Raw genomic sequence first — 13,533 nt, 5'->3', positions numbered from 1 at the left:
TGTTTGTAGATCTCCTTGGTCTTCATGGTGTTTGGTTAGTGGAGCCTCTTGCGTAATGGTGTTGAAGCCTCTGTGGCCTTTTAGAAAAGGTGTGCATATACTGACAGACCATGTGACACTTAGATTGCACACAGGTGGACTTCCTTTCACTAAGCATGTGACTTATGAAGGTAATTGCTGGCACCAGAAAGTTTTAGGGGCTTCATAGCAAAAGGGGTGAATACTTATGCACATGTCAATTGTTAGTTATTTGATCCCATAAATTTAATTTATGCCTATATTTTTCTCACTTCCCCAACTTAGACTATTTAGTGCTGATGCATCACACACAAATCAGATTACAAAAATATTTAAACATAGGTTGTAATGTAACAAAATAGATAAAAAGCCAATGGGGTGAATACTTTCGCAAGCCACTGTGACCCTTTTAAATTCACTGCCCATTTAACACTTGAGCCTAATTTTACCTTGTGCATAATTTTACTACTCCACTCCAGATAAAATAGGCACCAATTATGTAGTATGCTAACAGTCCTATAATAAATAGCCTATAGTGATGAAGCCAATGCTCAGGGGAGTGTATATATGTTTTTTGGTTTTTTTTACACATTGCATCAACAATATGTGCCCGTTTCCAAGAGGCTGCTGTGTGTGCTGGCTGATGGCATGTAAGAAAGTTGTGTCCTCCGCTCCTGTCTCCAGACCAATTCTGGGATCTTCTTACCTCTACTGCATCTCTTTTCAAAGGGACATGTATAAAGTGGAACAAAGTGTAGAGAGATGAGAAATTAATGCTTTTAAATAGACACAGTTCACATGTATTTAGTGTGAAATAATACAGTATTAATCATTATTCATGGTCACACTTTCATACTGAATCTTGCTACTGTATGATGGCAGAAAAGAAAACTGTAGACTAAGGACCATGACTATAGAAATTTACGCACAAGACCATTTATACATGTCCCAGGAGTTATGTAAAGGACATTTGTCCATCTGAAGCTGTTGGATCTAGTAAATAATTGATCTTCCATTAGACGCATGCTTTACTGCTCCTTCTTAAAGAAGTATGGTTTAGTTATAGATATATTGGGAGGCTATGGTTCTCAGAACGATGTACAACATGATACGGATCACAGGACTCCTCAGTGCAATCATTCACTCCTAATGATGCAGAAGCTACAATATACATAGGACTTGCTCTACTTTGCTCTTTATTACCACAAGCAAAATGTTTAAGAAATACATGAACTCCTTACTGACATAAACCTATGCTGCAAGGATTTTTATTCTATGTATTGCCTAGGGTAATCTCTAAATTGTAAAGCAGCACATAGTACATTCTTTTGACCGGTCTATATCAACACATGTTCTCAGTTGTAGTTTATCCAGCGCCACCCTGGAGCTATGACCAGTTATGAGAACTCTTGTTTCTGTTTATGCTAAAGGCAACCATCATGTCCGGTAGCACACTGAGTCTGAATCACGAAAACTCTCAGCCTCGGGGGCAGTTGGGTCGGCAAGCAAGTTTTCAAGAAAAGAGCTCGGTCAGATCACATTACAGCCAGAATACCCGCAGCAACACGTTACCATCTGATGTGGGGAGAAAATCTGTGTCAATGAGAAAAATGAAACAAGAGATGAAAGAAATTATGTCGCCAACTCCTGTGGAGTTACACAAGGTCAGGAGCGTGTCCCATTGTGTTCTGTGCTCTTGCCAAAACATGACAGGCTGCTCTTCATTGTAATTATCTCTCAAAGAGTAACCATTGTTTCATTTTTTTATTTCATAAATCAATAGTACACATGAAAATAAAAAACTTGGTAATATATTGCATTAGAGAAATCTTTCTCCTCCTGGTTGAGCTGATGGTAAAATGTTTTCAATGAAAACCAATTTTCCATTACTAAGATAGCTGTAAGGTGGTGCTCAAAGTTCTCTGGAGGAAAGAGAAAGAGGGAGGAGCTGGAGGAATAGAGACATTCTGCTGCAAGTTCTCCTGAAAGATGATTCTTATACCCAGAGTGCATGGACATTCTGTATGCAGAGTAACCAAACTTAGTAGAAAAGCGTATACAGACGCTTAGTAAAAGAAACTTGTTCCGCACTATTAATTTATTTTTATTTTATATCCAAGAATCTATATCGATGGCCTATCCTAGGGATTAATGTGTGATCAGCGGGGATCCAACCCCTATCAATATGATCTAGGGAGTTGAGCTCATAGTAAGGCACAGTAGCACGTGTGGCACCGTGTCTAGTACAAGAGTGAATTAGCCCTAGAAGATATCATAGCCTCTTTGGTATGCTTGATCTACTAATGAGCAAGTAAATACTGGAATTCGATACTTGCCCCACAACAGCGTTACAAGTGATTTGGTTGGTTTCATGTGATCAAACTGACTTATTCCATCTCTTCCCCAGTTCTCTTTATTTAAAGACTCTGATAGAGATGACTTTGGGTTTAGTGTAGCTGATGGTCTGCTGGAAAAAGGAGTGTATGTGAAGAACATTCGACCTAAAGGACCTGGAGATATAGGAGGACTTAAGCCATTTGATCGACTACTGCAGGTATTTGTCAGCTTCAAACAAGTTTATGTAAGCCTTTGCACATCAGCACATAATGTGGACTATATAGCAGCCTGTATAGCCATCCAGTAGTTTTTTTTATGGTCAGCTTCCTTGATGCTGCTCCTGTCGGACACTAGTGGGTTGAGCTGTGTATTTCCATGTGGACATTAGCTGTAAAGCGATCGTGGGTGTTGTATGGATACACTTGCTCGGTCGATAGGGTATAAAGTTTTTTTTATAGCTATCCATAACCACAACACGTTTCAGAGCTGGACAGGCTCCATCAGGTGTTGCATAAAAACCTTGTTTAAATGTCACCAAAAGCAAATTTCAAATAGTAGTCATCCAGTCATAGTTAGAGGATGGCCCACCACATATCATCTATACTGTGTATAGGTGATAAATTATTGGGTGACTGATCTCTGTGACCCCAATGATCTAGAGAACAGGGTGCTTACATTTCTCATTTGAATGTAACAATGGTTACACATGCTCATCACTACTCTAATCATTACTGGGGGACTGGCAAAAATAGACAAATGCAGGTATGCCCATTGTTTCACCTAAACCGGAGACTCCAGAGCCCCGTTCTCAGGATTGATGGAAGTCCTATTGTTCAGATACTTATCCCATCCACAGGATAGGTGATAAGTTGTTCTAGTGAGTCAAACCCCTTATCAAAAAGGTTGCATTTTTTCCAACACATATGTATATCTTATGTGCAAGGATCTTATCCTCAAGGAGAATAGAAAACAAGAACAGGGATCAAAGAACATCATCACAGTGGATCTAGCTCTACTGTTATTCCATAATGACTATGAATGTCCTCAATTGCCCCATTTTTCACTATGTACCAAATAGAACAATATATCTACCACAAGCTATGTTGCAAAACGCGTCAAACGATGTATAATATACTTGCTGTGGATTTTTAATTGGAATCTGAAATAAACTTGGTGCTGGAGCACATTTCTGAAGTCTGCAGAGACTGATCTGAGCACAGCCTGTGAGGGTAAGCTGAGGTCTTCTTATTTGTTTGCTGTAATATAACCGTATATCCTTTTTCCTTTCATCTCAGGTAAATCACGTCCGCACCAGAGACTTTGACTGCTGCTTGGTTGTTCCCTTAATAGCAGAATCTGGTAACAAACTAGATTTGGTAATAAGCAGGAATCCCATTGCTTCTAAGAAGGACGCCCCAGATGGCTCAAGTCTTCCTGCAGAAGAATGGACTGATCACACGGACCATTTCCCTCAGCCAACTAGTGGACGTCTAGCAGCTATGGATATAAGAGACTCAACAAGTACATTATAGCAAAAAATAGTTTTAGTCCACTGAATTGGTAGCAAAAAATATATAAACTGGTGCTAAATCCCTGTCGTACAACTGATCTGTGATGTTTAGGACACAGATGTCACAGTGGGGCTTTACTGTTAAGCACAGGGGATCGGAGACGCTAGGTAAATGAAAGGTACGCCACGTGCCTATGTCGGAGAACCCGATTTGTATACATACTACTATGATGAGACTCCTCTAAATAATAGTGCCATTCCAAGCTTAACCTTGAACAAATATGGGGCTTTTGTGATGTGCAATGTCCATGGACTAGAGGGGAACTCATCCATCATTTTAAGAAGACCCTCACACTGAATGAGCCTGTGCATATAACTTACAGCTGCTAAGATTTTAAGCGGGATTTTTTAAGCAAGTTTTCGACAATTTCTTCCCTGTTTGACCTGACAGTGGTGTGTCTGATTCTCCTCCTTTACACAGACCTCTGGTACAAGTGCTCCCTGTACTGTGTATGGTTTAGTTAACCCTCTACCCAGTTCTTGCAGTAAGGTCTTCATTACTTTTTGGTTTTTTTGGGCTGCTACTTAAAATCAAAATGAAATATTCAGACATAGCATTGGGTAACGATTTTTAGAATTTCTTGGCGCCTGTGGTCTTGTTACATATTTTCACTCTTTGACCTTTTTGATTGGTGTCAGAGGCATCTACAGTGAAGACATTTAACCCCAGCTCTGGTGTTTGTATAGTATAAATAAGGTTTAGCATCGAGCCGTTTCTCCTGCCATCCTCACTGTTGTTTTAGAAGTGTACATGTGTTAAAGAGCTGTGCCAGTTGTCTATGCCTGGAAGCAATAACGCGGTTCCTATTTTGATTGGATACTCACCAGCAGCTCGGTTTGCGATACTTAGCAATGGCATCTGCTGAGCAGGAGAGGATCCAGGAAGCCTCAGTCTCGTGTGATTGAATCGTCGTACTACAGTCTTTTTGGTACGGTTATATGGATATCTTACTCTATCCTGTGCAAACATATGGTTTTAAAACACTGCCAGTCAAAATATGAAGTGAACTAATAGTGAAACGGAAGAAGAGAAAATCATTTATCATAAGTCAATTAAATATGTATTTTTATTTGTAACAAACAAGTATTAAACTGTAAAGTATTTTTGTACAAATTTAATACTTTAATAGCATGTACTTTATTGTCTTATGTATGGTTTCGGGAACTCGACCTGCTGAAAATTTGTATGGAACAATCCTACTGTAAAAAGTGAATAAACAATGATATAAAACCAATCCATGCTAAAAGTTACTATAAAGTGCAGGTATTATTCACAAGAATGTCTCCTCCTTCTCATCAGAAGTGAATGGGGCTGTGTTGCAGTACAAGGGGGATCAGCGGGGGGGAGACCCCACAAATCAAGAGTGATGACATCACTACTTTTTAAGATGGGAATACTCCTTTAATAACATAATAATTGGCTTAAGCTATGTCAGATTGGCGGCACCATCAAGTACATTGAGTATGTATGTGTAATGCAGACATTGTAAACACTGAACTCCGCGTACATCGGGCATAAATTACAATATTGGCACTTGCAAGTCCTAGGCTTGATGCTTGCTGCCAGCGAGTTTGAAAACACCATCTGTCAGAAGATAGCAATGGATGTAGTCAGCTCCAAGTATTATACATAAGCACAGACACACACGAAACAGAAAAATGGATGCACTCAGCCAATTGTTGCCAGTGTAGAGATTTGTGCTTTGATTTAGTAAAACAGCAGACCTACATAGGAATATTTCCAGTCTATGCTTACATATCTTGACATATTAAGGCTACAAAGTGAATTGTTGTCCAAGGAACAACATCAATGGACATTAACATTGCTTTATTCCAGGATATTTTTACATAATTAAGAGCAGATTTGTCATTTTCTATAAAAGTCTATTAAAACAAACATCAGTACAAAAAACACGAGTACAAATACATAAAGTAGATAAGGACTATAGAAGGGTGGGAAAAGTGTCAGAAGACAGCTCTACTTCCTGAGCTTTCCACTGCTGGCTACTAGCCATGGGGGGTGCTTGGATGTTTTTTAGATTTAGGGGTTGAATAACTTCTTGTGACAGGGACTCTGGAGACTCAATTTCTGAAATCTTTGACTGTTAGGAGATTCTTCTGTCCAGTTCTGTAGATAAAATGAATTAATTTATTAATTAAAAACATTTATTTGTGCCAGTTCTATATTTAATGCTTCACCATTCAATCAACTGACTGTTATAAAATAACAATGTCTGAATCGATCAAGAAACATGATTATAAAAAAAGCACGTCTACAAACCCCTCCACATGCCCCCAAATTTCTATTACAAATGCTTCTCACTAAATTAGAATATCATCAAAAAGTTACTTCCAGTTCTTCTAGACAAAAAGTGAAACTCATATATTATATAGAGTCATTACAAACAGTGTGATCTATTTCAAGTGTTTATTTCTGTTAATGTTGATTATTATGGCTTACAGCCAATGAAAACACAAAAGTCATTATCTCAGTAAATTAGAATACTTTATAACAACAGCTTGAAAAAAGTTTTTAAAATCCGAAATGTTGTCCTACTGAAATGTATGTTGAGTAAATGCACTCAATACTTGGTCGGGGCTTCTTTTGCATCAATTACTGCATCAATGCGGCGTGGCATGGAGGCGATCAGCCTGTGGCACTGCTGAGGTGTTATGGAAGCCCAGGTTGCTTTGATAGCAGCCTTCAGCTCGCCTGCATTGTTGGGTCTGGTGTCTCTCGTCTTCCTCTTGATAATACCCCATAGATTCTCTATGGGGTTAAGGTCAGGCGAGTTTGCTGGCCAATCAAGCACAGTGATACTGTTGTTTTTAAACCAGGTATTGGTACTTTTGGCAGTGTGGACAGGTGCCAAGTCATGCTGGAGAATGACATTTCCTTCTCCAAAAAGCTTGTCGTCAGAGGGAAGCATGAAGTGCTCTAACATTTCCTGGTAGACGGCTGCACTGACTTTGGTCTTGATAAAACACAGTGGACCTACACCAGCAGATGACATGGCTCCCCAAACCATCACTGATTGTGGAAACTTCACACTAGACCTCAAGCAGCTTGGATTGTGTGCCTCTCCACTCTTCCTCCAGACTCTGGGAAATTGATTTCCAAATGAAAATTGGAACTCTGGGACCTTGTGGAGTGTGTCAATGACTGCCTTCTGGACATCTGTCAAGTCAGCAGTCTTCCCCATGATTGTGGAGCCTACTGAAACAGACTAAGGGACCTTTTTAAACGCTTAGGAAGCCTTTGCAGGTGTTTTTTGTTAATTATTTTAATTTACTGAGATAATGACGTTTGTGTTTTCATTGGCTGTAAGCCATAACCATTAACATTAACAGAAATAAACACTTGAAATAGATCACTCTGTTTGTAATGACTCTATATAATATGAGTTTCACTTTTTATAATAAATATAATCTTTTTATTTATATAGCGCCAACATATTCCACAGCGCTTTAGAATTTAGACAATTTCCAGACATTTTTGGCAATGTCCCCATTGGGGCTCACAATCTAGGTTTTTGTATTGAAGAACTGAAATAAATTAACTTTTTGATGATATTCTAATGTAGTGAGAAGCACTTGTACTTGTTAGTGGAATGTCTTGCTATCACATAATTGGGTTATTTCTGCAGTAGAGGTATTCGGAATCTCAATCTTTCAGAAATAAAGATGACTTTTGTACCACGTTATTTGCAAGTTAAGATATTAAAACATTGTAAACTAATGAAGATCCAAGTTCTCTGACTTGCACTACTATACATCCTCCATGTTTGAGATTCTTTGTCAGGTCCACCATTGATCTACATCTCATTTCAATCAATGTCTATAGATACATAAATAACAAAACCATGAGCAAATTACCATTCTGCTATTGTTCGCTCTAATCTTTTTTGGGGTCTCTGAATCATCCACATGACCTCCTGTCCTCTTCTGTGATGGAGACTCCTCCAGCCCACAGTCTTGAATGCGGTCAGGTGGTGTACGCATTATGTGCTCAGCATGTTCCAGCCTTTCATCCTCACCTAAAGTACATGAGCCTTTTATTGGGGTTGTAGGTACAGGGGGACAAGAAAAGCGCGGTGGTGATTTCAGCTGTGTGTAGGGTAGTGGATGTGGCGTCAGTATGACCTCGGCTTCCTGCTCTTCAGCTGCCTGACTGCTTTTTGGATGGGCAGAAGACATGGCTGCTGGATTTTGAAAAATGTTACTCTGAGGCAGTTTATCTTTCAGACGCTGCTTTAAACTGGTCTTTCTATCACGAGCCTTACTGGCAATTGCTTTGTCAAGCTGAGTTTTCCTTGCTATTATATACACACGCTTGCGGCCTCTTGTTACAGCAGTGTATACATGTTTCCAATTCTGCCAGCCAGTATTGCCAAGAACGTATATGATCGTATCCTCTTCTGAACCCTAAATCAAAAATAAAAGGAAAAATATATTATTTGGCCATTTAGTTTAGTGCTATATAATCATATTCACAGAACTGTTGTATATACTACTTCTTGAAAAATGTACTTGCAAAGAACTTTTCAGATTAGGCTGTCCTGTGTGTACATGAGGAAAAACATGATTTCTGGCAATTAAATGACTTAATCATGCATTTTTCACAAGTTCTCCTCTCTGCACGCTCTCTCTCAATGAAAGCACACAGGAATGGTATCCTGCTATTTATTCCTTAGCACACAGACAGAGGTGGCAAAGGAATGGAGGAGAATATACAGCAGTACGGAGCTTTGTAGATGTGAATGAGGCTCTAGGGAGAAATAAGACTTGGTAGAAAGCTCGGCACAAGCTTTGTGTCTCTTTCTGGTTGTTTCCTGACTCTGCTCCTCATTCCTCCTCGCACATTCCTTCTCCATAGGAGGTGAAATCTAACACCTCAATGTGCTGAAAATCCATTTTGTCTTGAACAAGACATATTTGAGCTTTCTTTTCTTCAGATTGCTTGTTCAGTTAAGGAGGCTGGGAAAAGAGGAAGAAGAGGCTTAAAAGTGGAGAGAGCAGAATTCTCTGAAGATGTATTACAAAGTTTCTTAGATTTGTTTTGTGCTATTGATTTATGCCGAAATCATCTGCAGAATACAGTTCCTATTTCTGTACTATACTTCTAAAAAGATCCCAAATATTGACTATTCTAGTGAAATATTAATAATTATCTGCCATAATTCAGTTGGAGTGGTTCTGGGTACCCAAGCACTCACATCTACAAGTCCACTAGCGCACATTGATCTGGTCATTACTCTCCTTTTGTGCTGGTACAACTCGAGGCTATGTTCGGACTTTGTTGCAGATGTTCATGCAACAAATCACAAAGTAGAATGCAGCACGTGCATTCACATGTAGCACACCTTCTGGCCCAGATATGGCTGTATGTTTTTAGTTAGAACCACCCCTTTAAACCTCATGGATTTGATGGGAATTAATCTTACCATATCCCTAAAGACAACCGTCACAACCACTGCTTTTAGGCAGTGTGTGTAATAATGCCATTCTGGTATCATCTTGCACAAGTGTGAAAATTTAAAATGTTTCTAATAAAAAAAAAAAAAAGTTATTTAATGTCTAAAACCAAAGACTTTAAGAGAACTACCGTAATTAAAAGACTTACAGTGGCATGTAAAAGTCTGAGCACCCCTGGTCAAAATTACTGTTATTGTGAACAGTTAAGCAAGTTGAAGATTAAATGATCTCTAAAAGGCCTAAAGGTAAAGATAACACATTTCCTTTGTATTTTAGGCAACAAAATATGTAGTCATTTTTTATTTTAAAAATTACAAAAAGGAAAGAAAATGAGCCAATGCAAAAGTTTAGGCACCCTGAATGGTTAGTACTGAGTAGCTCCCCCTTTTGAAGGTATCACAGCTGCAAAACACTTTTTGTAGTCAGCTAAGAGTCTTTTAATTCTTGTTTGAGGGATTTTCATCCATTCTTCCAGTTCTGTGAGAATCCCGAGTAGTCTCGGATGCACTGCTATTTTGAGGTTTAGCTACAGATTTTCAATGATGTTCAGATCAGGGGATTGTGAGGGCCATTGTAAAGTGTTCAGCTTGCACCTTTTGAGGTAGTCTATTGTGGATTTTGACGTGTGTGTATAGGATCTTTATCCATTTGTAGAAGCCATCCTCTTTTCAACGTCAGCTTTTTTTTACAGATGGTGCTATGTTTGCATCAAGAATTTGTTGAAATTTCATGGATTCTATTCTTCCCTCTACCCATGAAATGTTCTCCATGCCATTGGCTGCAACACAACCCCAAAGCATGATTGATCCACCCCCATGCTTAATGGTTGGTGAGATGTTCTTTTTCTGAAATTCTGTGCCCTTTTTTCTCCACACATACCTTTGATCATAGTGGCAAAAGAGTTCTATTTTTAAAAAAACCTTATCGGTCCACAGGACTTGTTTCCAAAATGCATCAGACTTGTTTAGATATTCTTTAGCATATTTCTGACACTGTTTTTTTATGGTGAGGATGCAGGAGAGGTTTTCTTCTGATGACTCTTCCATGAGGGCCATATTTGTGCATGTGTCTCTGAACAGTAGAACAATACCACAACTTCAGAGTCTGCTAAATTCTTTTTAAAGGTCTTTTGCAGTCAAGTGCATGTTCTGATTTACCTCTCTAGAAATCATAAAAGCAGCTCTCAATTAAATTTTGCTTGGTTTTCCAGACAATATCTTGATCTCCACTGTTCCTGTTAATGACTTTTCGAACTGAGGAGTTAAGAAATAGCAAAGGGCAACTTGAAAACTCTTTGCCATCATCTTATAGCTTTCTCCTGCTTTGTGGGCCTCCACCATTTTCAGAGTGCTAGGCAGCTGCTTAGAAGAACCCATGGCTGCTGTTTTTGGCCCAAGGTTAGAGTAGGTTGGGTTTTTATGAATCTGAGAAATTTGCATCATCTGGCCTTTCCTAACGATAATAGTGAACAAGCCCCTAACAGAATAATTAAGGTCTGAAACCTTGGTCAAAGTTATTTGAGCACACAATTCTCCCAGTGTGTCCAAACTTTTGCATAGGCCCATTTTCCTTTTTGTAATTTTTAAAATGTAAAAAATGACCTTTTTTTTGCCTAAAATAACGTTAGGCCTTTTAGAGATCATTTAATTTTCAACTTGCTTAACTGTTCACAATAATAGTAAATTTGACCAAGGGTGTCGAAACTTTTACATGCCACTGTATATCCGCTAGGATAACTCAATGGAGAAACTCTTTATTTTATAACTACAGCCACTAAAGAGCTATTACAGTGGCCAAATACTGGGTCTAACCAGAGAACACGTCATGCAATTACGTCGACTCTACTAGGGCCTCATACCATATACCTTATCTCCGCTAAGGAGTCTTTACCTGAAACGTGTGGATAGTTCGAGCCCAAGCATGCCGCAAACCACTGCGACTTCGAAGTAACTTATAATTCAGGGTGTATATTCTATCTTCTCCATCAGATAAGGTTAATTCTCGAATCTTATCTTTTTCCACATCCTAGGACAGAAAAAGATTTTGTGACCATTTTAAACTAATAATTCTATCCACTGGTCTTAATACAGCACAATATACCGTGGTTCCTACAAGGAAGGAAAATTTAGCAAAGTTAAAACAGCTCTTGCTTTTAAGATATACAGTATATCTTTAACCCCTTTCTGCTACATGAAGTATTATTATATCATACAGTGGTGGGTACAGGGCTCAGAAGCCAGTTGTGTTATACAGCAGCAACTGGAGCTAGTTTCGATAACTGATGTTTAATCCCTTACTGCAGTCGGAGATTGGCATTTATGTAAGAGGCCGATGCTGCCTGTGTGTCCATTGGGCACACATGTTCTCTTACCTCCAGTGAAGGGATTGTGGAGTGCCAATAGGTAGCTATGGCAGCTAAGGCCCGCAGAAAGTCCCCATTGCTGCCATTTTATTAATCCTGGTTTTAAAAAAAAAAAAAAAAAAAATCCCAACTTGTGGTGGTCCCAGTCGGATATCTATTACCAACCCCATGGATAAGTGATGCTATAAGCATACATAACTGCAAACCTCTCTCCTCTCTGCTGCGGCCACTCACTCCACTGAAACACGCAGAAGTCCAGAAGTGTAGTGAGTGAGAGGCTTTAGAGAAAGGAGGATAGGGAGCAAGCTCTCACTTACAATTGGCCCAGCATATGACTAAATCAACACACATACAGGTGCTTCTCACTAAATTAGAATATCATCAAAAAGTTAATTTCAGTTCTTCAATACAAAAATTGAAACTCATATTGCCAGTTCTATATTTAATGCTTCACCATTCAATCAACTGACTGTTATAAAATAACAATGTCTGAATCGATCAAGAAACATGATTATAAAAAAAGCACGTCTACAAACCCCTCCACATGCCCCCAAATTTCTATTACAAATGCTTCTCACTAAATTAGAATATCATCAAAAAGTTACTTCCAGTTCTTCTAGACAAAAAGTGAAACTGATATATTATGTAGAGTCATTACAAACAGAGTGATCTATTTCAAGTGTTTATTTCTGTTAATGTTGATGATTATGGCTTACAGCCAATTAAAACACAAAAGTCATTATCTCAGTAAATTAGAATACTTTATAACACCAGCTTGAAAAATGTTTTTAAAATCTGAAATGTTGGCCTACTGAAATGTATGTTCAGTAAATGCACTCAGTACTTGGTCGGGGCTCCTTTTGCATCAATTACTGCATCAATGCGGCGTGGCATGGAGGCGATCAGCCTGTGGCACTGCTGAGGTGTTATGGAAGCCCAGGTTGCTTTGATAGCAGCCTTCAGCTCGTCTGCATTGTTGGGTCTGGTGTCTCTCATCTTCCTCTTGACAATACCTCATACACCTGTATATATACACACACACACACACACACACACTCTATATACTGGGTCTTCAGCTACGGTGGCCTGTTAGACCATGCAAGGAGCATCATTTAAAAGGCGTTTTGTCTGTGTAACACTGACAGCTATAATGCATTGCAGTACATATATATTGAAATGCATTATACCAGTGATCAAAGTAGTTAAAAGTTGAAGTCCAACAAAAATGTACATAAAAAAAAAACTGTCCAAAAATATTATGGCAATAAATAAGCATATTTATGTAAAAACAAAATTACATGAAAAAAACTACATATATTTGGTATCACCATGTCTAAAACAACCTGCTCTATAAAACTGTCACATTCTTTAACCCCTTCAGTGAACACCATAAAAAAAATAAATTAAAAATGTAGAAAAAATTATGTTTTAAGGCTGTGTACCCACTGTGCGTTTTTTAAGCGTTTCCGCAGTGGCAATTCAGCTGCAGAAACGCTTAAAAAACGCTTGGTAGAAGGTCTGCCATGTTCCCCAATGATAATCCGCATGTGCTGTAATTTCCACTGCGGATTTTCATTGCGGAAAAATCTGCAGCACTACCAATTATTTTGCGTAATCACATTGACTTGCATTGAATCGCTTAATATCCACATGACTACATGTGCACATGCGGATATTAAGCGATTCAATGTGCGGATGGTACCCGGGTCTGGAGAAGAGCAGACTCTCCTCCAGACCCGGGTACCATACTACCTGTAAAAAAAAAAAAAAA

At 38.8% G+C, this 13,533-nt stretch overlaps 2 protein-coding genes across 9 annotated transcripts in view; one reads left to right on the top strand and one right to left on the bottom strand.

Annotated features, from left to right (window-relative positions):
* Positions 1–5,167, top strand: part of GRIP1 (glutamate receptor interacting protein 1) — a 647,688-nt gene extending 642,521 nt beyond the window's left edge. For 3 of the 8 annotated variants that reach the window (XM_073651739.1, XM_073651741.1, XM_073651742.1), the window contains 3 exons: positions 1,449–1,682; positions 2,426–2,572; positions 3,651–5,159. In XM_073651739.1, the coding sequence (XP_073507840.1) occupies positions 1,449–1,682; positions 2,426–2,572; positions 3,651–3,887 (618 nt within the window). In that variant the 3' untranslated portion in view covers positions 3,888–5,159. Of the gene's footprint in view, positions 1–1,448; positions 1,683–2,425; positions 2,573–3,650 lie in introns of all 8 variants that reach the window. The other 5 variants (XM_073651737.1, XM_073651736.1, XM_073651738.1 and 2 more) reach the window with 3 other exon arrangements.
* HELB (DNA helicase B) overlaps positions 4,975–13,533 on the bottom strand; it is a 96,483-nt gene continuing 87,924 nt past the window's right edge. Inside the window, 3 exon segments of the mRNA XM_073651744.1 lie at positions 4,975–6,053; positions 7,802–8,350; positions 11,291–11,425. Coding sequence (XP_073507845.1) covers positions 5,967–6,053; positions 7,802–8,350; positions 11,291–11,425 — 771 coding nt within the window. The 3' untranslated portion in view covers positions 4,975–5,966.

This window comes from Phyllobates terribilis, unplaced genomic scaffold (genome assembly GCF_046119375.1).
Source record: "Phyllobates terribilis strain yellow unplaced genomic scaffold, ASM4611937v1 Scaffold_11__3_contigs__length_659146591, whole genome shotgun sequence".
Lineage (NCBI taxonomy): Eukaryota > Metazoa > Chordata > Amphibia > Anura > Dendrobatidae > Phyllobates > Phyllobates terribilis.
Note: the sequence above shows the minus strand (reverse complement) of the source record. Positions and strands in the feature narration are given on the sequence as shown.